At 46.0% G+C, this 25,513-nt stretch overlaps 1 protein-coding gene across 1 annotated transcript in view; it reads left to right on the forward strand.

The window, feature by feature from the left end:
* The window catches only part of tesk1b (testis associated actin remodelling kinase 1b), a 168,754-nt gene that overhangs the window by 113,558 nt on the left and 29,683 nt on the right, over window positions 1-25,513 (forward strand). Inside the window, exon 6 of the mRNA XM_080189521.1 lies at window positions 24,390-24,480. Within this exon, the coding sequence (XP_080045647.1) occupies window positions 24,390-24,480 (91 nt within the window). The remainder of the gene's footprint in view (window positions 1-24,389; window positions 24,481-25,513) is intronic.

Genomic DNA, 25,513 nt, shown 5'->3' on the forward strand with positions numbered 1-25,513 from the left:
AATAGGAAACAAGAGAGTGCAGAATGTAGTGTTACAGTCATAGCTAGGGAGTAGAGAAAGATCAACTTAAATGCACGGTAGGTCCATTCAAAAGTCTGACAGCAGCAGGGAAGAAGCTGTTCTTGAGTCGGTTCGTGGTCCTCAGAATTTGTACCTTTTTCCTGAAGGAAGAAGGTGGAAGAGAGAATGTCCGGAGTGCGCGGGATCCTTAATTTTCTGGCTGCTTTGCCAAGGTCTTGAGAAGTGTAGACAGAGTCAATGGATGGGAGGCTGGTTTGCATGATGGATTGGGCTACATTCGCGACCTTTTGTAGTTCCTTGTGGTTTTGGGCAGAGCAGGAGCCCATACCAAGCTGTGATACAGCCAGGAAGAATGCTTTCTACGGCGCATCTGTAAAAGTTGGTGAGAGTCATAGCTGACATGCCAAATTTCCTTAGTCTTCTGAGAAAGTAGAGGCGTTGGAGGGCTTTCTTAACTATAGTGTCAGCATGGAGGGACCAGGACAGGTTATTGGTGATTTGGACGCGTAAAAACTTGAAGATCTCGGCTTTTTCTACTTCATCCCCGTTGATGTAGACAGGGACATGTTCTCCTTTACGCTTCTTGAAGATGATGACAATCTCCTTTGTTTTGTTGACATTGAAGAAGAGATTATTGTTGCCGCACCAGTTTACCAGATTCTCCATCTCATTCCTGTACTCTGTCTCATCATTATTTGAGATCCAACCGACTACGATGGTGTCGTCAGCAAACCTGAAAATCGAATTGGAGGGGAATTTGGCCACACAGCCATAGGTATATAAGGAGTATAGTGGGGGGGCTAAGAACACAGCCTTGTGAGTGGGCACCGGTGTTGAGGATTGTCATGGAGGAGGTGTTGCCTATCCTTACTGATTGTAGTTTGTGAGTTATTAAGTTCAGGATCCAGTCACAGAGGGAGGTGCTGAGACTCACGCCATGGAGTTTGGAGATGAATTTTGTGGGAATAATAGTGTTGAAGGCTGAGCTGTAGTCAATAAATAGGAGTCTGACAGACGTGTCCTTGTTATCTAGATGTTCCAGGGTTGAGTGCAGGGCCAGGGAAATGGCGTCTGCTGTGGACCTGTTGCGGCAGCAGGCAAACTATAGTGGATCCAGGTAGTCTGGGAGTCCGGAATTGATTTGTACCATAACTAACCCATGTCCCCAAAGCATTAGCCTGAGACTCTGGATTACAAGTTCAGTGACATTGATCCAGTGCCACAATTCAAATCTCCCCAATTTATCTCTCAACATTTAAAACAGATAATTCCAAAAGCAAAACAATGCAAGTGTTGGAAACGGGAAATAAAAACGGAAAACACTTGGAATGCTCTGTAGTGGTGTCTCTACAGTTACTTTTCAAAAAACTTGGCTGTAAAACACTTTGGGATGTTCTAAGGTCCTACAACTCAAGACTTTCTTTTCTCTACTTGTGTTATTTTCTTCCAATAACGTTAGCATATGTGGCTAAAGTGATGTCTGTGTAATTTCACTTGTGGCAACTCCTACAGGATAGCATTGGTTTAGAGCATGGAGTGAAAGCTAGGAGAGAATCCTGTAATACTGTCATCAAAGTGTGTTAAGTTTATAGGAATGAAGCTGAGAAATTGAACTGTTAAATCCCCCATGAAAGAGTGAAGTGTGCTGCAGGGTGTTACTGTGCTGGAGGTGTGTGTACACTCGTTCATTCACTTCTGGCTGCCGGTTTGTGTTAATGCTCCCCCCTCCCGCCTCCCTTCCTTGAGTTAATTGGACTTCAGCAGAACCTGAGTGTATACTGTTGGTAAAAATAGATTGACCTTTGCTTTGCTTACCCCATCTCTTGAGTAAACCACAGAAGGAGCCACGGGGCGGATGGGCCTGAAGACTGCTGGAGGTAGCTAGATAAATTCACCATGCTGAGGATCCATCTTCCTGCCCCTTGCCCTAACCAATCACTTTACATCCATGCACAAGCCGCAGCATTCCCAGTTACTGAATGAGTGGTTATTTCAGATGTCACTGTTTATTTGGAGGAATGCAGAGCTAGAGGGGAGGTGTTTATTGTCTGTTCGCTCCGCCAGGAACTAATTAAGCCTGCAGCTGAAACATCCACCGTACTTTCTTTCTTCACATCTACACAGTTGGAAAGCTATTTTACAAAGAATAGAAATTCTGAATGGCACTGTGATCGTTTCACCAGTCCCCAACCCAACTTTGAATCTCTCCACTTTAATTCCATCATCCAGATTGACTCCATTTGAAACTGCTACATACACAATCTTGGCAAGATGTTTATTTGTCAGTCACAAGCAAGGCTTCCATTAACACTGCAATCAAGTTACTTTTAAAATCTCCTAGTTGCCACACTTCATTGTCTGCACTGAGGGACAATTTGGCATAGCCAATCCATCTCACCAGCTTGTTTTTGGGACTGTGGGAGGATACCGGAGCACCCAAATAAAACCCGTGCAGATATGGGGAGAACATGCAGACTCCACACCCAAGCCAGGAATCAAATTCGGGTCCCTTGTGCCGTGAAGCAGCAGTGCTGACCGCTGTGCCGATCCTCCAGGCTTGGCCTCCCATGTATCTTGTTGTGAACAATCCAGGGGAAAATTCACGGGGACATTTAAAATTAAATCTTTTTCTCCCCCATTTTCTTTGAGCACTTTGGTTTATTAATACTGTAGTCATCCAGTCAGATAATAAAGAATCTATTTGTTTTTCGATATCCTGTAAGCAGATGTTGTGCATGGGTGTGCCTAAGAACAGTGTGGGGGTGAGATGATTGGAAGCAAAGGACAATAGAATGAAATTCTCTCAGAAAATATCTAACCAGAGTTGGTAATCTCTAAAATCTATTGAGCCAATTTATAGAAGAGCCATTTTCAAAGGAATCAGGGAAACTGTGTACAGCCCCATCTCCAGCTTGCACTGTCTTTCATGGCTGTCCAAATTTTCCCATAAATTTCTGAATACACTTCTCCACCTGCACCGCACCACGCTGCCCCCACAATATTATTGGCTGTTTAAGGTATTGACACCTAACCTATAGGCTACACGACCCATGGTCAACTAGCACCACTCCGATCAACCTCAGTGCAAAAATGTTTCTCCTTCTCTGTCTTCTATTGCTCCATTGTGTAGAAGGACGGATTAGTAAATTTGCTGACGACACCAAAGTTGGAGGAGTTGTAGACAGTGAGGATGGATGTTACAGTTTGCAGAGGGACATAGATAAGCTGCAGAGCTGGGCTGAGAGGTGGCAAATGGAGGTTAATACGGAAAAGAGTGAGGTGATTCACCTTGGTAAGTGTAACAGGAGTACAGAATATAGGGCTAATGGAAGGACTCTTAGTAGTGTTGACGAGCAGAGAGATCTCAGGGTACAGGTATATTGATCCCTGAAAGTTGGCACCCAGGTTGATAAGGTTGTTAAGAAGGTATACGGTGTGTTAGCTCTTATTGGTAGAGAGATTGAATTTCGGAGCCGTGAGGTCATGTTGCAACTGTACAAAACTCAGGTGCGGCCGCACTTGGAGTATTGCGTACAGTTCTGGTCGCCGCATTATAAGAAAGATGTGGAGGCATTGGAAAGGGTGCAGAGGAGGTTTACCAGGATGTTGCCTGGTATGGTGGGAAGGTTTTATGAGGAAAGGCTGAGCGACTTGAGGTTATTTTCATTAAAGAGAAGAAGGTTACGCAGTGACCTGATTCAGGCATACAAGATGATCAGAGGATTAGATAGGGTGGACAGTGAGAGCCTTTTTCTTTGGATGGTGATGGTTAACACGAGGGGACACAGCTTTAAATTAAGGGGTGGTAGTTATAGGACGGATGTCAGAGGTAGGTTCTTTACTCGGAGGGTAGTAAGGGCGTGGAATGCCCTGCCTGCAGCAGTTGTGGACTCGCCAACTTTAAGGGCGTTCAAATGGTCAGTGGATAGGCATATGGATAACATTGGAATAGTTTAGGTTAGAGGGTCATTAGATTGGTTCCACTGGTCGGTGCAACATCGAGGGCCAAAGGGCCTGTACTGCGCTGTAATGTTCTATGTTTTGTTGCTACATGGAACATTAGCCTGAAGCCCATCAGCTTCATTGCTCAATAATGTTCAATTCCACGGCTGTACTCTGACAGTCACACCCTCCTACCCAACACCAAAATAACAGAAATAAGCAGCACAGTGGTTAGCACTGCTGCCTCACAGTACCAGGTACTCAGGTTCAATTCCAGACTTGGGTGATTGTGTGGAGTTTGTACGCTCTCCCTGTGTCTGTGTGGGTTTCCTCCCACAGTCCAAAGATGTGCAGGTTAGGTGGATTGACCATGCTACCTGGTTATGAGGAGAGGATGGGGGAGAGGGCCTGGGTGAGATGCTCTACAAGAGATTGGGTGCAGACTTGATGGGCTGAATGAAGCATCCCATTTGTGTATGTATGACTGCCTATTTTAGCATTTTCACCTCTGAGCCAAAAGTCCATGGCATGAAGACTCACTTCAGAGACTTGAGCATTCAATCCAGGGTCATATTTAGTACAATACCAAGGGAATGCTGCACGATTGGAAGTGCCATTTTTTAGGTGCGATGTTAAACAGAGGCCTCATTTATTCTCTCAAGTGGATATGATAAATCTCGAGGCACTATTTTGATGAAGAATGAGGCCCTTCACACCGGTGTCTTCATTCTTAAACTGACATCATAAAAAAGCATGTTCATTAACTTATTGCTGTTTGTGGAACCTTGTTGTGTAAATTAGTTGCTGTAATTTCCTGCATTACAACTGTCCCCACACTTTGAAAGTACTTTATTAGCTACAAAATGCTTTGGGATATCTTGAGTTTGTGACAGGGTACAATAGGAATGTGAATAATTTCTTTATTTCTACAGTGTATCAAACAGTGGATCATAGGTGGCATTAATATACTGCTCCAGCCTCATTCTCGTATTTCACTATGTTGTCAAAACCAGTCTATGTTCTACTAAAACTTGTAACTTGTTCCAGACCTATCCTGCTATTATGCTATATATAAACCTTCCTGACCCTTGATGTGTTACAGCATGGGGTGTACTTACGCTCAGCTGTTTTAAGTATACAGCCTGTACTTTGTGGTGCGTTCTTGCAACATCTCGAAAGCACGCAGTCCTGGACATGGTAGGTACCCTCCTGAAGTTGCCTCCCATGAAGACCTTAATGTGTCTGATGAGCATCTATTAGTATTTCAGTGTCCTGTTGTGATAATGGACCAAAACACATTCAATTAAATACTTTCAATTATCAGATCCAAAGATGTCCTGGTGAGAGTATTATTTGGAAGGGCAAATAAGTATTTCCTACCCATGTTGGAAAATCAAATCTCTCTAGAATTTACACTGAAAAATTTTACTTCTGTGAACCTTCTGTGTGCACAACATGACTTTCTGCTGTTGCATTTTTCTCACTCATTTGTACCAGATTTTTCCACTATAAAAATCCAAGTTAATGTTTATGTGATTTTGAATCTATAAATATCATTGTGTTAGATGAATCTGGTCACTGAGGACGTACAGATTGTTTGGAATGCTTTCTGAATATATTTTTCAACCTTCTTTGCAGCAATCAAAATTTCTAATGACCAAAATGTGGGGTTAGAAAAATTAAATCTCCTCCAGAAATGTGTGTGATGCAGTAAGACAATTAAATTTACCCAGTGGATTTTAGTTTGTCATCATTGCAGTTATACTTGACGATTTCAGCCTTTTCCTCTTTCCTTGGACCGAGTGACTGTGTGGATCTTGGGATTAGTAATCCATAGGCCCAGGTTATGCTCCTGGGACATGGGTTTAAATCCCACTCATGGCAGCTGCTGATGTTTGAATTCAATTCAGAAAATCTGGAATTAAAAGTAATTGTGCCAGTTGTAGTAAAAAAAAATCTGATTCACTATTGTCCTTTATGGAAGGAAATCTGCACTACTTACCTGGTCTGACCCACCTGTGACTCCAGAGCCACAACAACGTGGTTCCACTGAACTGCATGTGTGCACATTCCTGCTTTGAGTTGCACCACACACACTATGTTGGATAAGATTTCTGACAGGAGTGCATATCGTAAAAGTTTAAGTACAGAACCTTTATGTTAGGTTCCTGTGTGTCATTTCCAATTTTCAAACACTTGAGTATGGGCAGCACAGTGGTTAGCACTGTTGCCTCACAGCGCCAGAGACCCGGATTCAATTCCCGGCTTGGGTCACTGCCTGTGTGGAGGTTGCACGTTCTCCTCGTGTCTGCATGGGTTTCCTCCGGGTGCTCCGGTTTCCTTCTACAGAGCAAAGATGTGCTGGCTAGGTGCATTGGCCATACTAAATCCTCCCTCTGTGTATCCAAACAGGCACCAGAGTGTAGCAACTAGAGGATTTTAACTTCATTGCAGTGTTAATGATTTGATTTATTATTGTCACATGTATACAGCGTTGTTTCTTGCATGCTATGCAGACAAAGCATACCATTCATAGAGAAGGAAAGGAGAGAGTGCAGAATGTAGTGTTACAGTCATAGCTAGAGTGTAGAGAAAGATCAACTTAGTGCGAGGTAAGTCCATTCAAAAGTCTGACAGCAGCAGGGAAGAAGCTGTTCTTGAGTCGGTTGGTACGTGACTTCAGACTTTTGTATCTTTTTCCCGATGGAAGAAGGTGGAAGACGATATGTCCGGGGTGCGTGGGGTCCTTAATTTTCCTTAATGTAAGCCTGCTTGTGACACTAATAAATAAATTTCCCTCACTCCATGAATCCTCACAGGATTTAATGTGGTGCTAAACGGCAAGAAATCCACATATTTACCTAGAAATGCAACTTGGATGTTGAACTGCATGTGGTGGAGGCAGGTACAACTGGGCCTTCAAAATGGGGCTTGTTAAGCTCATAAAGAGAAAAGACTTGTAGGTCCATGAGGAAAAGGTAAAACAGTGAGATTAGCTGAGCTAGCTGTACAGAGAGCTGGGAGAGTGAGATTAGCTGAGCTAGCTTTACAGAGAGCTGGGAGAGTGAGACTAACTGAGCTAGCTGTACAGAGAGCTGGGAGAGTGAGACTAACTGAGCTAGCTGTACAGAGAGCTGGGAGAGTGAGACTAACTGAGCTAGCTTTACAGAGAGCTGGGAGAGTGAGATTAGCTGAGCTAGCTTTACAGAGAGCTGGGAGAGTGAGACTAACTGAGCTAGCTGTACAGAGAGCTGGGAGAGTGAGATTAGCTGAGCTAGTTTTACAGAGAGCTGGGAGAGTGAGACTAACTGAGCTAGTTTTACAGAGAGCTGGGAGAGTGAGACTAACTGAGCTAGCTTTACAGAGAGCTGGGAGAGTGAGACTAACTGAGCTAGCTTTACAGAGAGCTGGGAGAGTGAGATTAGCTGAGCTAGTTTTACAGAGAGCTGGGAGAGTGAGACTAACTGAGCTAGCTTTACAGAGAGCTGGGAGAGTGAGACTAACTGAGCTAGCTTTACAGAGAGCTGGGAGAGTGAGACTAACTGAGCTAGTTTTACAGAGAGCTGGGAGAGTGAGACTAACTGAGCTAGCTTTACAGAGAGCTGGGAGAGTGAGATTAGCTGAGCTAGCTTTACAGAGAGCTGGGAGAGTGAGACTAACTGAGCTAGTTTTACAGAGAGCTGGGAGAGTGAGACTAACTGAGCTAGCTTTACAGAGAGCTGGGAGAGTGAGACTAACTGAGCTAGTTTTACAGAGAGCTGGGAGAGTGAGACTAACTGAGCTAGCTTTACAGAGAGCTGGGAGAGTGAGATTAGCTGAGCTAGCTTTACAGAGAGCTGGGAGAGTGAGACTAACTGAGCTAGTTTTACAGAGAGCTGGGAGAGTGAGACTAACTGAGCTAGCTTTACAGAGAGCTGGGAGAGTGAGACTAACTGAGCTAGCTGTACAGAGAGCTGGGAGAGTGAGACTAACTGAGCTAGCTTTACAGAGAGCTGGGAGAGTGAGATTAGCTGAGCTAGTTTTACAGAGAGCTGGGAGAGTGAGACTAACTGAGCTAGTTTTACAGAGAGCTGGGAGAGTGAGACTAACTGAGCTAGTTTTACAGAGAGCTGGGAGAGTGAGACTAACTGAGCTAGTTTTACAGAGAGCTGGGAGAGTGAGACTAACTGAGCTAGCCTTGCAGAGAGCTGGGAGAGTGAGACTAACTGAGCTAGTTTTACAGAGAGCTGGGAGAGTGAGACTAACTGAGCTAGTTTTACAGAGAGCTGGGAGAGTGAGACTAACTGAGCTAGTTTTACAGAGAGCTGGGAGAGTGAGACTAACTGAGCTAGTTTTACAGAGAGCTGGGAGAGTGAGACTAACTGAGCTAGTTTTACAGAGAGCTGGGAGAGTGAGACTAACTGAGCTAGCTTTACAGAGAGCTGGGAGAGTGAGACTAACTGAGCTAGCTTTACAGAGAGCTGGGAGAGTGAGATTAGCTGAGCTAGCTGTACAGAGAGCTGGGAGAGTGAGACTAACTGAGCTAGTTTTACAGAGAGCTGGGAGAGTGAGACTAACTGAGCTAGCTTTACAGAGAGCTGGGAGAGTGAGACTAACTGAGCTAGCTTTACAGAGAGCTGGGAGAGTGAGACTAACTGAGCTAGTTTTACAGAGAGCTGGGAGAGTGAGACTAACTGAGCTAGTTTTACAGAGAGCTGGGAGAGTGAGACTAACTGAGCTAGCTTTACAGAGAGCTGGGAGAGTGAGATTATCTGAGCTAGCTTTACAGAGAGCTGGGAGAGTGAGACTAACTGAGCTAGCTTTACAGAGAGCTGGGAGAGTGAGATTAGCTGAGCTAGCTTTACAGAGAGCTGGGAGAGTGAGACTAACTGAGCTAGTTTTACAGAGAGCTGGGAGAGTGAGACTAACTGAGCGAGCTTTACAGAGAGCTGGGAGAGTGAGACTAACTGAGCTAGTTTTACAGAGAGCTGGGAGAGTGAGACTAACTGAGCTAGCTTTACAGAGAGCTGGGAGAGTGAGATTATCTGAGCTAGCTTTACAGAGAGCTGGGAGAGTGAGACTAACTGAGCTAGCTGTACAGAGAGCTGGGAGAGTGAGACTAACTGAGCTAGCTGTACAGAGAGCTGGGAGAGTGAGACTAACTGAGCTAGCTTTACAGAGAGCTGGGAGAGTGAGACTAACTGAGCTAGCTTTACAGAGAGCTGGGAGAGTGAGACTAACTGAGCTAGCTTTACAGAGAGCTGGGAGAGTGAGACTAACTGAGCTAGTTTTACAGAGAGCTGGGAGAGTGAGATTATCTGAGCTAGCTTTACAGAGAGCTGGGAGAGTGAGACTAACTGAGCTAGCTGTACAGAGAGCTGGGAGAGTGAGACTAACTGAGCTAGCTTTACAGAGAGCTGGGAGAGTGAGACTAACTGAGCTAGTTTTACAGAGAGCTGGGAGAGTGAGACTAACTGAGCTAGCTTTACAGAGAGCTGGGAGAGTGAGATTAGCTGAGCTAGCTTTACAGAGAGCTGGGAGAGTGAGACTAACTGAGCTAGCTTTACAGAGAGCTGGGAGAGTGAGACTAACTGAGCTAGTTTTACAGAGAGCTGGGAGAGTGAGACTAACTGAGCTAGCTTTACAGAGAGCTGGGAGAGTGAGACTAACTGAGCTAGCTTTACAGAGAGCTGGGAGAGTGAGACTAACTGAGCTAGCTTTACAGAGAGCTGGGAGAGTGAGACTAACTGAGCTAGCTTTACAGAGAGCTGGGAGAGTGAGACTAACTGAGCTAGCTTTACAGAGAGCTGGGAGAGTGAGACTAACTGAGCTAGTTTTACAGAGAGCTGGGAGAGTGAGACTAACTGAGCTAGCTTTACAGAGAGCTGGGAGAGTGAGACTAACTGAGCTAGTTTTACAGAGAGCTGGGAGAGTGAGATTAGCTGAGCTAGCTTTACAGAGAGCTGGGAGAGTGAGATTAGCTGAGCTAGCTTTACAGAGAGCTGGGAGAGTGAGACTAACTGAGCTAGTTTTACAGAGAGCTGGGAGAGTGAGACTAACTGAGCTAGTTTTACAGAGAGCTGGGAGAGTGAGACTAACTGAGCTAGTTTTACAGAGAGCTGGGAGAGTGAGACTAACTGAGCTAGTTTTACAGAGAGCTGGGAGAGTGAGACTAACTGAGCTAGCTGTACAGAGAGCTGGGAGAGTGAGACTAACTGAGCTAGCTGTACAGAGAGCTGGGAGAGTGAGACTAACTGAGCTAGCTGTACAGAGAGCTGGGAGAGTGAGACTAACTGAGCGAGCTTTACAGAGAGCTGGGAGAGTGAGACTAACTGAGCTAGCTGTACAGAGAGCTGGGAGAGTGAGACTAACTGAGCTAGCTTTACAGAGAGCTGGGAGAGTGAGACTAACTGAGCTAGTTTTACAGAGAGCTGGGAGAGTGAGACTAACTGAGCTAGCTTTACAGAGAGCTGGGAGAGTGAGACTAACTGAGCTAGTTTTACAGAGAGCTGGGAGAGTGAGACTAACTGAGCTAGTTTTACAGAGAGCTGGGAGAGTGAGACTAACTGAGCTAGCTTTACAGAGAGCTGGGAGAGTGAGATTAGCTGAGCTAGCTTTACAGAGAGCTGGGAGAGTGAGACTAACTGAGCTAGCTTTACAGAGAGCTGGGAGAGTGAGACTAACTGAGCGAGCTTTACAGAGAGCTGGGAGAGTGAGATTATCTGAGCTAGCTTTACAGAGAGCTGGGAGAGTGAGACTAACTGAGCTAGCTTTACAGAGAGCTGGGAGAGTGAGACTAACTGAGCTAGCTTTACAGAGAGCTGGGAGAGTGAGACTAACTGAGCTAGTTTTACAGAGAGCTGGGAGAGTGAGACTAACTGAGCTAGCTTTACAGAGAGCTGGGAGAGTGAGACTAACTGAGCTAGCTTTACAGAGAGCTGGGAGAGTGAGACTAACTGAGCTAGCTTTACAGAGAGCTGGGAGAGTGAGACTAACTGAGCTAGCTTTACAGAGAGCTGGGAGAGTGAGACTAACTGAGCTAGCTTTACAGAGAGCTGGGAGAGTGAGACTAACTGAGCTAGTTTTACAGAGAGCTGGGAGAGTGAGACTAACTGAGCTAGTTTTACAGAGAGCTGGGAGAGTGAGACTAACTGAGCGAGCTTTACAGAGAGCTGGGAGAGTGAGATTAGCTGAGCTAGCTTTACAGAGAGCTGGGAGAGTGAGATTAGCTGAGCTAGCTTTACAGAGAGCTGGGAGAGTGAGACTAACTGAGCTAGCTGTACAGAGAGCTGGGAGAGTGAGACTAACTGAGCTAGTTTTACAGAGAGCTGGGAGAGTGAGACTAACTGAGCTAGCTTTACAGAGAGCTGGGAGAGTGAGACTAACTGAGCTAGCTTTACAGAGAGCTGGGAGAGTGAGACTAACTGAGCTAGCTTTACAGAGAGCTGGGAGAGTGAGACTAACTGAGCTAGTTTTACAGAGAGCTGGGAGAGTGAGACTAACTGAGCTAGCTTTACAGAGAGCTGGGAGAGTGAGACTAACTGAGCTAGTTTTACAGAGAGCTGGGAGAGTGAGACTAACTGAGCTAGCTTTACAGAGAGCTGGGAGAGTGAGACTAACTGAGCGAGCTTTACAGAGAGCTGGGAGAGTGAGATTATCTGAGCTAGCTTTACAGAGAGCTGGGAGAGTGAGACTAACTGAGCTAGCTTTACAGAGAGCTGGGAGAGTGAGACTAACTGAGCTAGTTTTACAGAGAGCTGGGAGAGTGAGACTAACTGAGCTAGCTTTACAGAGAGCTGGGAGAGTGAGACTAACTGAGCGAGCTTTACAGAGAGCTGGGAGAGTGAGATTATCTGAGCTAGCTTTACAGAGAGCTGGGAGAGTGAGACTAACTGAGCGAGCTTTACAGAGAGCTGGGAGAGTGAGACTAACTGAGCGAGCTTTACAGAGAGCTGGGAGAGTGAGACTAACTGAGCTAGTTTTACAGAGAGCTGGGAGAGTGAGACTAACTGAGCTAGCTGTACAGAGAGCTGGGAGAGTGAGACTAACTGAGCTAGCTTTACAGAGAGCTGGGAGAGTGAGACTAACTGAGCTAGCTTTACAGAGAGCTGGGAGAGTGAGACTAACTGAGCGAGCTTTACAGAGAGCTGGGAGAGTGAGACTAACTGAGCTAGCTTTACAGAGAGCTGGGAGAGTGAGACTAACTGAGCTAGCTTTACAGAGAGCTGGGAGAGTGAGACTAACTGAGCGAGCTTTACAGAGAGCTGGGAGAGTGAGACTAACTGAGCTAGTTTTACAGAGAGCTGGGAGAGTGAGACTAACTGAGCTAGCTTTACAGAGAGCTGGGAGAGTGAGACTAACTGAGCTAGCTGTACAGAGAGCTGGGAGAGTGAGACTAACTGAGCTAGCTGTACAGAGAGCTGGGAGAGTGAGACTAACTGAGCTAGCTTTACAGAGAGCTGGGAGAGTGAGACTAACTGAGCTAGTTTTACAGAGAGCTGGGAGAGTGAGACTAACTGAGCTAGCTTTACAGAGAGCTGGGAGAGTGAGACTAACTGAGCTAGCTGTACAGAGAGCTGGGAGAGTGAGACTAACTGAGCGAGCTTTACAGAGAGCTGGGAGAGTGAGACTAACTGAGCTAGTTTTACAGAGAGCTGGGAGAGTGAGACTAACTGAGCTAGTTTTACAGAGAGCTGGGAGAGTGAGACTAACTGAGCTAGTTTTACAGAGAGCTGGGAGAGTGAGACTAACTGAGCTAGCTGTACAGAGAGCTGGGAGAGTGAGACTAACTGAGCTAGCTTTACAGAGAGCTGGGAGAGTGAGACTAACTGAGCTAGTTTTACAGAGAGCTGGGAGAGTGAGACTAACTGAGCTAGCTTTACAGAGAGCTGGGAGAGTGAGACTAACTGAGCTAGTTTTACAGAGAGCTGGGAGAGTGAGACTAACTGAGCTAGTTTTACAGAGAGCTGGGAGAGTGAGACTAACTGAGCTAGTTTTACAGAGAGCTGGGAGAGTGAGACTAACTGAGCTAGTTTTACAGAGAGCTGGGAGAGTGAGACTAACTGAGCTAGCTTTACAGAGAGCTGGGAGAGTGAGACTAACTGAGCTAGCTGTACAGAGAGCTGGGAGAGTGAGACTAACTGAGCGAGCTTTACAGAGAGCTGGGAGAGTGAGACTAACTGAGCTAGTTTTACAGAGAGCTGGGAGAGTGAGACTAACTGAGCTAGCTTTACAGAGAGCTGGGAGAGTGAGACTAACTGAGCTAGCTTTACAGAGAGCTGGGAGAGTGAGACTAACTGAGCTAGTTTTACAGAGAGCTGGGAGAGTGAGACTAACTGAGCTAGTTTTACAGAGAGCTGGGAGAGTGAGACTAACTGAGCTAGCTTTACAGAGAGCTGGGAGAGTGAGACTAACTGAGCTAGCTGTACAGAGAGCTGGGAGAGTGAGACTAACTGAGCTAGCTTTACAGAGAGCTGGGAGAGTGAGACTAACTGAGCTAGCTTTACAGAGAGCTGGGAGAGTGAGACTAACTGAGCTAGCTTTACAGAGAGCTGGGAGAGTGAGACTAACTGAGCTAGCTTTACAGAGAGCTGGGAGAGTGAGACTAACTGAGCTAGTTTTACAGAGAGCTGGGAGAGTGAGACTAACTGAGCTAGCTTTACAGAGAGCTGGGAGAGTGAGATTAGCTGAGCTAGCTTTACAGAGAGCTGGGAGAGTGAGATTAGCTGAGCTAGCTTTACAGAGAGCTGGGAGAGTGAGATTAGCTGAGCTAGCTTTACAGAGAGCTGGGAGAGTGAGATTAGCTGAGCTAGCTTTACAGAGAGCTGGGAGAGTGAGATTAGCTGAGCTAGTTTTACAGAGAGCTGGGAGAGTGAGACTAACTGAGCTAGCTTTACAGAGAGCTGGGAGAGTGAGACTAACTGAGCTAGCTTTACAGAGAGCTGGGAGAGTGAGACTAACTGAGCTAGTTTTACAGAGAGCTGGGAGAGTGAGACTAACTGAGCTAGCTTTACAGAGAACTGGGAGAGTGAGACTAACTGAGCTAGTTTTACAGAGAGCTGGGAGAGTGAGACTAACTGAGCTAGCTTTACAGAGAGCTGGGAGAGTGAGACTAACTGAGCTAGCTTTACAGAGAGCTGGGAGAGTGAGATTAGCTGAGCTAGCTTTACAGAGAGCTGGGAGAGTGAGACTAACTGAGCTAGTTTTACAGAGAGCTGGGAGAGTGAGATTAACTGAGCTAGTTTTACAGAGAGCTGGGAGAGTGAGACTAACTGAGCTAGTTTTACAGAGAGCTGGGAGAGTGAGACTAACTGAGCTAGCTTTACAGAGAGCTGGGAGAGTGAGACTAACTGAGCTAGTTTTACAGAGAGCTGGGAGAGTGAGACTAACTGAGCTAGTTTTACAGAGAGCTGGGAGAGTGAGACTAACTGAGCTAGTTTTACAGAGAGCTGGGAGAGTGAGATTAGCTGAGCGAGCTTTACAGAGAGCTGGGAGAGTGAGACTAACTGAGCTAGTTTTACAGAGAGCTGGGAGAGTGAGATTAGCTGAGCGAGCTTTACAGAGAGCTGGGAGAGTGAGACTAACTGAGCTAGTTTTACAGAGAGCTGGGAGAGTGAGACTAACTGAGCTAGCTTTACAGAGAGCTGGGAGAGTGAGACTAACTGAGCTAGTTTTACAGAGAGCTGGGAGAGTGAGACTAACTGAGCTAGCTTTACAGAGAGCTGGGAGAGTGAGACTAACTGAGCTAGTTTTACAGAGAGCTGGGAGAGTGAGATTAGCTGAGCTAGCTGTACAGAGAGCTGGGAGAGTGAGACTAACTGAGCTAGTTTTACAGAGAGCTGGGAGAGTGAGACTAACTGAGCTAGCTTTACAGAGAGCTGGGAGAGTGAGACTAACTGAGCTAGTTTTACAGAGAGCTGGGAGAGTGAGACTAACTGAGCTAGCTTTACAGAGAGCTGGGAGAGTGAGACTAACTGAGCTAGCTTTACAGAGAGCTGGGAGAGTGAGACTAACTGAGCTAGTTTTACAGAGAGCTGGGAGAGTGAGACTAACTGAGCTAGCTTTACAGAGAGCTGGGAGAGTGAGACTAACTGAGCTAGCTTTACAGAGAGCTGGGAGAGTGAGACTAACTGAGCTAGTTTTACAGAGAGCTGGGAGAGTGAGACTAACTGAGCTAGTTTTACAGAGAGCTGGGATTAACATGTTGCACTGAATGGTCTCCTGTGCTGTAACCATGCTACGATTCCAGATCATCTGTGGTATTTCTCTCTCCTCTACAGCCTCCCCTTTCAAAACAATATTCAAAAATATAATCAGCTGTACTCCACAGCTTGAACATATTTCTAGTGAGATTGTCTTTAATATTTTTAATTTTTAATATTTAACACTTCAATTACAAGCATGTTCTGCTTTAACAAACCTATTCATGTTATCTAAATGCATGAACTTGCATTTCAATTAAATCTGGCAGAATAATAACTTATCACCTTGCTCAATAGTTTGCCAGATCGATCTTTGATCTCCTTCTGTACCTTTGTGCCTCCTGCACAGTTGGGGTGACCTCTGGCCCTGGACCCTGCCCTGCAGGATCTACCTGCCGCGTGTTGCTGCTGGAGTCTGTGCTGCCCCAGCACACCGGTGGGATGGCCAGCCCCACTGGCACCATCCGGACATCAACCTGATTCCTGTGAGGGGTGAATGAGAGTCAGGTTGGAGTCACCTCTCCCAATCCATTGGTCTTCTGGACCTGGAAGCCACCAGTCCCTGACATTCTCTGGCAGTGACTGCTCACTCACAGCTCCAGCACCCTCCCTTCCCTAAATTAGTTTCCCTCAATGTGGAATGCCGTAAGTATAGATAAGGGTCATGGGTGGAGGGGGGACCAGTAATGTTAAAATGGCGGCGCGGGCTCGTCGGGCCGAAGGGCCTGTTTCCCGGGCTGTTTTTGTTCTCTGTTCTCCAGAACAGGATTAGACCCGGTCTCTGCCCTCACCCACTTAGACTCACCTTTAACCTCCTGTCTGAAGCAACAAGTTGCTGATGTCCACCTTGGGGAACTAAGGGATCCTGACTGGTAGGCATTGGGGTCCCAGCCAAGCCTCCTGATCCCAGCCTTGATTCATCCCATTCCTTGACTGTGAGACTGTGGAAAGCTGACATTGCTCAGAGTTAACTCTTGATGGCCATTTAGTGTGAGAGAGTGTTAGTCTCAGCAGTGTTAGAGGGCACAGTGGTTCTCTGTCCAGAGAGAGGCAGAGCCAATAAGCACCGTGGAAGGTGGGCACTATGTTCCTTTCTCTCTCTGGTCTCATCCACCCAGCCCATTAGACCCAGCTCCTTGACTCCCATCACCCCTGACCCAATGTGCCTGAAGTGAAGCCCCAGACCCACATGCAGAGGACAGCAGGTCTACACTTCACTGAGATGCCTACCCTGCCGCATGAGTTCACCCTTATTCCCCTGACAGCTGCCTTCCTCTTTCAGTCCATCCCCCAAAACCTGCCCACCCCCCACCCCCACACCGAACACACCTGCCCACCCCCCCCACCCCACCGAACACACCTGACTGTACCCCCCCCACCCCACCGAACACACCTGCCCACCCCCCCCCACCCCACCGAACACACCTGACTGTACCCCCCCACCCCACCGAACACACCTGCCCACCCCCCCCCCCACCGAACACACCTGCCCACCCCCCCCCACCCCACCGAACACACCTGACTGTACCCCCCCACCCCACCAAACACACCTGACTGTACCCCCCCACCCCACCGAACACACCTGACTGTACCCCCCCCACCCCACCAAACACACCTGCCCACCCCCCCACCCCACCAAACACACCTGACTGTACCCCCCCCACCCCACCAAACACACCTGCCCACCCCCCCCCCCACCGAACACACCTGCCCACCCCCCCCCCACCCCACCGAACACACCTGACTGTACCCCCCCACCCCACCGAACACACCTGCCCACCCCCCCCACCCCACCGAACACACCTGACTGTACCCCCCCACCTCCTCACCCCTCCAAACATCTGACTGCACCCCCCCCCCCCAACCAAACTCCCCATGCACCTCCCCACCAAACACACCTGATTGCAGCACCCACCCCACCCTCCGGAGCTGGTCAGCAGCCTCACTCTCCCTGGATTCCTTGGTGCTGAGTGGAGTCAGTGGTGGTCACCTCCTTCCCCCCAGTCAAAGGTCATGGCGCCTGGTTGCTGGGTTTGAAAAGCAGCAGTAGTTTGTGTCGGTGTGACACGCGGCCTGGAGGGTGGGAAGATTTGATGAGGACTGAAGATGCGCCATTCACTCCGCTAAGTAATAGATCCAAATTTATGATAATCAGGTTCTCACCCTTCTTGCGCACAGTAATGTCTCACACACAACATGGTAACGTGTAAAGAACTCTCCTGCTCCTCTCTGAAATAATGCCTTATGATTTTTAATATCCTGCTGAGAGGATTAAATTCATAACCTTCTTATTTAGAGAAGTGAGTGCTTCCAGTCTTTATAAAATTAGTCACTATTTGAAAGTGGCAATGAAGTTAAACTTCAATGAAGTCATCAGATGTAGTAAGATTAGAGGATAATTAACTTGGGATGTACTTGACCCTGAGATGTACTACTGACCACCTGTCTGCACCATCAGCACGGTGACACAGTGGTTAGCACTGCAGTCTCACGGCGCCAGGGACCCGGATTCAATTTCCGGCTTGTGGAGTTTGCATGTTCTCCCCGTGTCTGCGTGGGTTTCCTCCCACAGTCTGAAGGTCATGCTGGTTGGATGCATTGGCCATGCTAAATTCTCCTTCAGTGTACCCGAACAGGCAGTAACTAGTGTGGTGACTAGGGGATTTTCACAGCAACTTCATTGCGGTGTTAATGTAAGCCTTACTTGTGGACACCAGTAAATACATTATTCATTTTAAACCTGAAAGTTTGTCCTTAGATTTCTACAATCCTTTGATTTTATGTTATTATACATTACCAAATAACAAACCTGACTACACTGTTAGTTTTAAATTACAAAAACGTACAAAATTCATGTTGTGGCTGGACAAGGCAAACTCCGTGTAAATAACTGACATTAATTAAAATGGAAGCTTTTTGTTTCCTTAAGGCATCCTGGAAATATTGCTTAATTCTTGTGATGAGTGAAAGACCTTTTTTAGCTTCTGAACACAAACTTTTGGTTTTGGAAGACAGAGCAGTCTGCAGGAGTGATCTGGGCACTGGAGAACGCTGGCACTGTAATCTCTTTGTGTTACCAAATAACAAATCTGACTACCTTGTTAGTTGCAGAGTGGCAGTGGGGTTGGAGCAGGAGTGTTCCTTTGCTGCACAGTCTGAGCAGCTGTCAGGTATAGAGCTGAAGGATATAAGGTGGGACTGTGTGTTTATAATGTGACAAGTTTACATAGCTAATCCAGCTAGAAAATGTTGACGTAGGAATTCAAAATTAAAAATGTTGCAACAGATAAAACTGTGTTTGAATAAAGATGTGTAGATATCCTCCTGGGTCTAGGTGATTTTATGCAGCCCTGTTTGGAGTCCCCACATCCTAAAGTGTGTTCACACTGGATCTTGGACTTTGTTTCTGCTCGATTTGCCTGCTGTTTCGCAGCTTGGTGTTTAACAAGCCCATAAACATTTTAGTACGACAACTCATTTTCCCTGACCTTTGGTTAAATGAGATATTTGCTGAGCGGAGCTGTTAAATCGACAGTTCAATGACAGGGTGTCCCCTCTGGCAGTGGGTAAAATGTCACCAGTTTGATTGGGTCATCCATACATCTGTCATGACAATGCGACCACTCAGATAAGTAGATCAGGTCCTAAAGGTCAGTCTCTAACTGCTTACCAGGGCTACCTCCAATGGAGTAGGTCAGAATCCGAGATTGAATTTTCTCATAAAGTTTATGGGACTGACTCTGATGGAGTGCAAAGGCCCAAGCTTGTCTTCTTTTAATTTATTTTGATTCAGTGCATTAGTGTGCTTCTCAAAGTGACACACATCTCTCTATGCTATGCAAAGACTCAGAGTGCACATATCTGATAAGTCTGGGAAACATCCATTAATTGACACAACTTAAATCAGTAAATTGTTCCACAGCACTTTTACAGAAGCATAATCAGATAAAAAGTTGACTTTGAGACACAGAATGAGATATTAGCAAAGGATACCAAAGGTCTTGTTATTAGATTTTAAGGAGTGTTTCGAAGGAGAAGTAGAGAGACCGAGAGGTTTAGGGAGTCATAGAGCATGGAAACAGGCCCTTTGGCCCAACTTGTCCATGCCGCCTTTTTTTTTAAAACCCCGAAGCTAGTCCCAATTGTCCACGTTTGGCCCATATCCCTCTATACCCATCTTACCCATGTAACTTTCTAAATGCTTTTTAAAAGACAAAATTATACCTGCCTCTATTACTACCTCTGGCAGCTTGTTCCACCACCCTCTGTGTGAAAAAATTGCCCCTCTGGACACTTTTGTATCTCTCCCCTCTCACCTTAACTTATTCCCTCTAGTTTTAGACTCCCCTACCTTTAGGAAAAGATATTGACTATCTAGCTGATCAATGCCCCTCATTATTTTATAGACCTCTGTAAGGTCACCCCTCAGCCTTTTACGCTCCAGAGAAAAAAGTCCCAGTCTATCCAGCCTCTCCTTATAACTCAATCCATCAAATCTCAGTAGCATCCTAGTAAATCTTTTCTGCACTCTTTCTAGTTTAATAATATCCTTTCTATAATAGGATGACCAGAACTGTACACAGTATTCCAAGTATGGCCTTACCAATGTCTTGTATAACTTCAACAAGACGTCCCAACTCCTGTATTCAATGTTCTGACCAATGAAACCAAGCATGCCAAATGCCTTTTTCCCCACTCTGTCCACCTGTGACTCCACTGTCAGGGAGCTATGAACATGTACCCCTAGATCTGTTTGTTCTGTAACTCGCCCCAGTGCCCTACCATTGACTGAGCAAGTCCTACCCTGGTTCAATCTGCCAAAATGCATCACCTCACATTTGTCTAAATTAAACTCCATCTGCCATTTGTCAGCCCACTGGCCCAATTGATCAAGAGCAATTGGAGATAACTTTCTTCACTGTCCACTATGCCACCAGCCTTGGTGTCATCTGCAAACTTACTAACCATACCTCCTTTATTCCCATTCAAATCATTAATATAAATTACTGATAACAATGGACCCAGCACTGATCCCTGGGGCACACCGCTGGTCACAGGCCTCCAGTTTGAAAAACAACCCTCTACAACCACCCTCTGGCTTCTGTCAAGAGGCCAATTTTGTATCCATTTAGGTATCTCATCCTGGACCCCGTGAGATTTAACCTTATGCAACAACCTACCATGCAGTACCTTGTCAAAGGCCTTGCTAAAGTCCATGTAGACAACATCAACTGCACTGCCCTCATCTACCTTCTTGGTTACCCCTTCAAAAAGCTCAGTCAAATTTGTGAGACATGATTTTCCACTCACAAAGCCATGCTGACTGTCCCTAATCGGTCCTTGTGTCTCTAAATGCCTGTAGGTCCTGTCTCTCAAAATACCTTCCAACAATTTACCCACCACAGATGTGAGGCTCACTGGCCTGTAGTTCCCAGGCTTTACCCTGCATCCCTTTTCAAACAAAAAACACAACAGGGAGGTCCAGAGCTTAGCGCTTAGGCAACTAAATGCATGGGCCTCTAATACTGGGATAAGGAAGTGGGGAATGTACAAAAAGCCAGAATTGGGGGAGTGCAGAGATTGCTGAGTGTTGTCATACTGGACAATGGAAAACTCCTCTTGTTGTCAGAAGAATTCTCATAGATTTAAATTCCTTTTTTTTAATGCTACTTTTTATTAAAACACAGATAAGACATAACGAAGTCCTCTGGACGTAGGTGATTTCTCAGATAATGAAGATACATATTTGCGATAGAGACCATGGTTTCAAAGCTTCTAATTTTTGAGACACATTCTAATTGAAAAGGGAAACTGAAACAACAAAACCAACTCTCAAAAGAAATTTAGGCTGAAACTGAGAATGGAAACCAACATGGTAAGCAGCACGGTGGCACAGTGGTTAGCTCTGCTGCTTCACAGCGCCAGGGACCCGGGTTCAATTCCAGCCTTAAGTCACTGTGTGGAGTTTGTACATTCTCCCCGTGTCTGCGTGGGTTTCTTCCAGGTGCTCCAGTTTCCTTCCACACTCCAAAGATGTGCAAGTTAAGTGGATTGGCCATGCTAAATTGCCCCTTAGTGTCCCAAGATGTGTAGGTTAGGAGGGTAAATGTGTGGGGTCACAGAGTTGGGTCCTGGATCAGAGTCAGTGCAAACTCAATGGGCCAAATGGCCTCTTTCTGCACCGTAGGGATTCTGTGATTCTATCCTTCCAGTTTGCACACTGAAGGAGCAAGCCATGATTCAACCAACCAATGTCAAACTCATCACGTATAATGGTTCAGAGATTCTATCCCATTACAGTCAAGTATCGGTCCAAAAACTCACCCTGATCACCGCAGTTAGATTATGTTGTCGACACATGTTCAATGATTGGAGCATTAGTGGCATGCAGGGGTCTATTCATGGTCACCATCATGGTATGAAGACAAAGATGAGGACCACAGATCACAAAGAGCAGCATCGGAAACACCGGTGTACACAAGGAGAAGATTACTCACCTCTGGAGATCATCAGCCAACAGGCTACACGATACTGTCTGACTACATATACCCATTCCAAACATCATGGTACAGAACCAATGTGGAATTGCTATTTGACAGACAAATGCAGAGAAATTTTCCCATCGACACTGGTTGACCTGATGCATTACTCGAAAACAGGAGAACATAGAACATAGAAAAACTACAGCACAAACAGGCCCTTCGGCCCACAAGTTGCACCAATCATATTCCTACCTACTAGGCTTATCTACAACCCTCAATCCTATTAAGTCCCATGTACTCATCCAGAAGTCTCTTAAAAGAACCTTTCGAATTTGCCTCCACCACCACTGACGGCAGCCGATTCACCCTCTGAGTGAAAAACTGACATCTCCTCTGTACCTACTCCCCAGCACCTTAAACCTGTGTCCTCTCGTAGCAACCATTTCAGCCCTGGGAAATAGCCTCTGAGAATCCACCCTATCTATACCTCTCAACATCTTATAAACCTCTGTCAAGTCACCTCTCATCCTTCGTCTCTCCAAGGAGTAAAGACTGAGCTCCCTCAACCTATCCTCATAAGGAATGCTACCCAATCCAGGCAACATCCTTGTAAATCTCCTCTCCACCCTTTCAATGGCTTCCACATCCTGTAATTAGGTGACCAGAACTGAGCACAGTAAGGTGAAATGGTAAGGGAAGGTGAAAGGTGTTCATGGGCTGTATAGGGGTAATGAATTAGCTAATCTGAACTCCAGACAGTAAGTTTAAGTACACCACCCAACTGATGGTACCTGAAATCCAACAGGAATTGCTTCCATATGACCAGAACCAAGATTACATCAAATACAACAAATGGCATGACAGTGCAGTGGAACAGTTGACAAATCAGACCAACATCACAACCAGAGTGACCTCTCTATGAATAGAACATGGTTTAAGACAGATTGCGAGCAGCACTCTGAAAACAAACAGGTGTGTCCAGCAAAATTCACCATAACTAAAGTTGGACTGATAAGCAAACCATCAAAATATCTCAGAGACTTGTAGACACAGTGTTATTTTCTTTTGTTTTCATATTAATAATTGGATTCTTTATTTTTTTTAGTAAAAAAGGGGATGTTGTGATATGCTAACTTGCAACTTTGAGGAAGTGTATCTTAAAATGTCATGAATCAAATTGTAAATGTCACCAAAGTCCCGGTGATACGCTGTTCTCCCCTTTGAGTGGGAGAGCTGACTGGTGGTAATTTAACCAGGGGATCACCACACCGCAGGCAAGGGGCAGGGTTGAGAAGGCAGGACCTTCATGAATAACCTCAGCCGGTACGGGAATAACCAAACGCAGTTGATGCTGTTCTGCATCAGTAACCAGGCATCCAGCCAACTGAGCTAAAGTAATTCCCGCAATGTGGTTAACAATCAGTGACTCGTGGTGTGCCTCAGGGATCAGTGTTGGGACAGCAATTGTTTACGATTTACATAGATGATTTGGAGTTGGGGACCAAGTGTAGTGTGTCAAAATTCATAGATGACACTAAAATTGGTGGAAGAGCAAATTGTGCAAAGGACGCTGACAGTCTGCAAAGGGATATAGATCATCTAGGTGAGTGAGCGAGGGTCTGGCAGGTGGAGTACAATGTTGGTAAATGTGAGGTCATCCATTTTGTTAGGAATAACAGAAAAATGGATTATTATTTAAATGGCAAAAAATTGCAGCATGCTGCTGTGCAGAGGGACCTGGGTGTCCTTGTGCAGGAATCACAAAGAATTGGTTTGCAGGTCCAGCAGGGAATTAAGAAGGCAAATGGAATTTTGTCCTTCATTGCTAGAGGGATGGAGTTCAAAAACAGCGAAGTTATGTTGTAGCTGTATAAGGTGCTGGTGAGGCCACACCTGGAGTACTGTGTACAGTTTTGGTCTCCTTACTTGAGAAAGAATATCCTGGCACTGGAGGGGGTGCAGAGGAGATTCACTAGGTTGATTCTGGAGTTGAAAGGCCTGGCTTATGAGGAGAGACTGAGTAGACTGGGGCTATACTCATTGGAATTCAGAAGAATGAGGGGAGATCTAATAGAAACATATAAGATTATGAAGGGAATAGATAAGATAGAAGCAGGGAAGTTGTTTCCACTAGAACTAGGGGGCATGGCCTCAAAATAAGGGGGAGCAGATTTAGGACTGAGTTGAGGAGGAACTTCTTCACACAAAGGGTTGTGAATCTGTGGAATTCTCTGCCCAGTGAAGCAGTTGAGCCTCATTGAATGTTTTTAAGGCAAGGATAGATACATTTTTGAACGGTAAATGAATTAAGAGTTATGGTGAGCAGGCGGGTAAGTGGAGCTGAGTCCACAAAAAGATCAGCCATTATCTTATTGAATGGCAGAGCAGGCTCGAGGGGTCAGATGGCCAACTCCTGCTCCTAGTTCTTATATGACAGGGTATGATGCAATAGATCCAGTGATTTGCAGGCAATCTGTAAGCAGCAGGGTAGAGTTCAGATGTATAATAATTAACCTCCTAATAAATCTTTCTATTATTTTCAAATATAGAACGCACATTATTGTTTCACCAATCCCTGTTTGTGTGGTTGGTATGCTTACTTCAGGCATACACGAACATTCCCTATGTATCCACAGAATTATGTGTTGTACTTAGATCTACACCTGCTTTTGAAATGTATTAATAATGTAGAAGTTAATCTCAGGTTGGGCTGTTTGTAAAGGTCTGAAGTGCTGACCCGCTGTTATTCTATGTTCTGTCCTAGTGGTGATGGGGAGAAGGAGCCCTTGGCAGTGGTTGGATCGCCTTACTGGATGGCACCTGAAGTCCTGAGAGGAGAGTTATACGATGAGAAGGTAAAACCAGGCAGCCAAAAGACACATCCAGACACTCACCAGCCTTCATTTCCCTAATCCTACACTGAGTAAAAGAAGGATAGAGTTGAACTTAAACTGAACTTGGTCATATTTCTCGAAAACACCCCAAAGAATTTCAGGTATAGTGAGTGGACAGGCACAATGCAGTTTGTAACACAACCCCCTCACAGAGTGAGTGAGACTGTTCCTCTAAGTCAGGGATAGTGAAACTGTTTATAACACATTCAGTGGGTTTGTGTCTGTGTTCCATAACCCCTACATTTCCAATCTCAGGACTCACTGATGCCTGACCCTCTCTGGGTCTTGGAACAGACTGGCTTTCTCTCTGCAATAGAACAGATTATCAGGTCCTTTTCATTTCCAGGAACAGACCATTGGGCCTCTCCAGTTCCTGGAACAGACTGTCTGGGTGCTGTATGGTTCCTGGAACAGACTGTCTGGGTGCTGTATGGTTCCTGGAACAGACTGTCTGGGTGCTCTATGATTTCTGGAACAAACTGTCTGGGTGCTCTATGGTTTCTGGAACAGACTGTCTGGGTGCTGTATGGTTTCTGGAACAGACTGTCTGGGTGCTCTATGGCTTCTGGAACAGACTGTCTGGGTGCTCTATGGCTCCTGGAACAGACTGTCTGGGTGCTGTATGGTTTCTGGAACAGATTGTCTGGGTGCTCTATGGTTCCTGGAACAGACTGTCTGGGTGCTGTATGGTTCCTGGAACAGACTGTCTGGGTGCTGTATGGTTCCTGGAACAGACTGTCTGGGTGCTGTATGGTTTCTGGAACAGACTGTCTGGGTGCTGTATGGTTTCTGGAACAGACTGTCTGGGTGCTGTATGGTTCCTGGAACAGACTGTCTGGGTGCTCTATGGTTCCTGGAACAGACTGTCTGGGTGCTCTATGGTTCCTGGAACAGACTGTCTGGGTGCCCTATGGTTCCTGGAACAGACTGTCTGGGTGCTCTATGGTTCCTGGAACAGACTGTCTGGGTGCTCTATGGTTCCTGGAACAGACTG

This window comes from Carcharhinus amblyrhynchos, chromosome 5, assembly GCF_965287045.1.
Source record: "Carcharhinus amblyrhynchos chromosome 5, sCarAmb.v2.hapA, whole genome shotgun sequence".
NCBI lineage: Eukaryota > Metazoa > Chordata > Chondrichthyes > Carcharhiniformes > Carcharhinidae > Carcharhinus > Carcharhinus amblyrhynchos.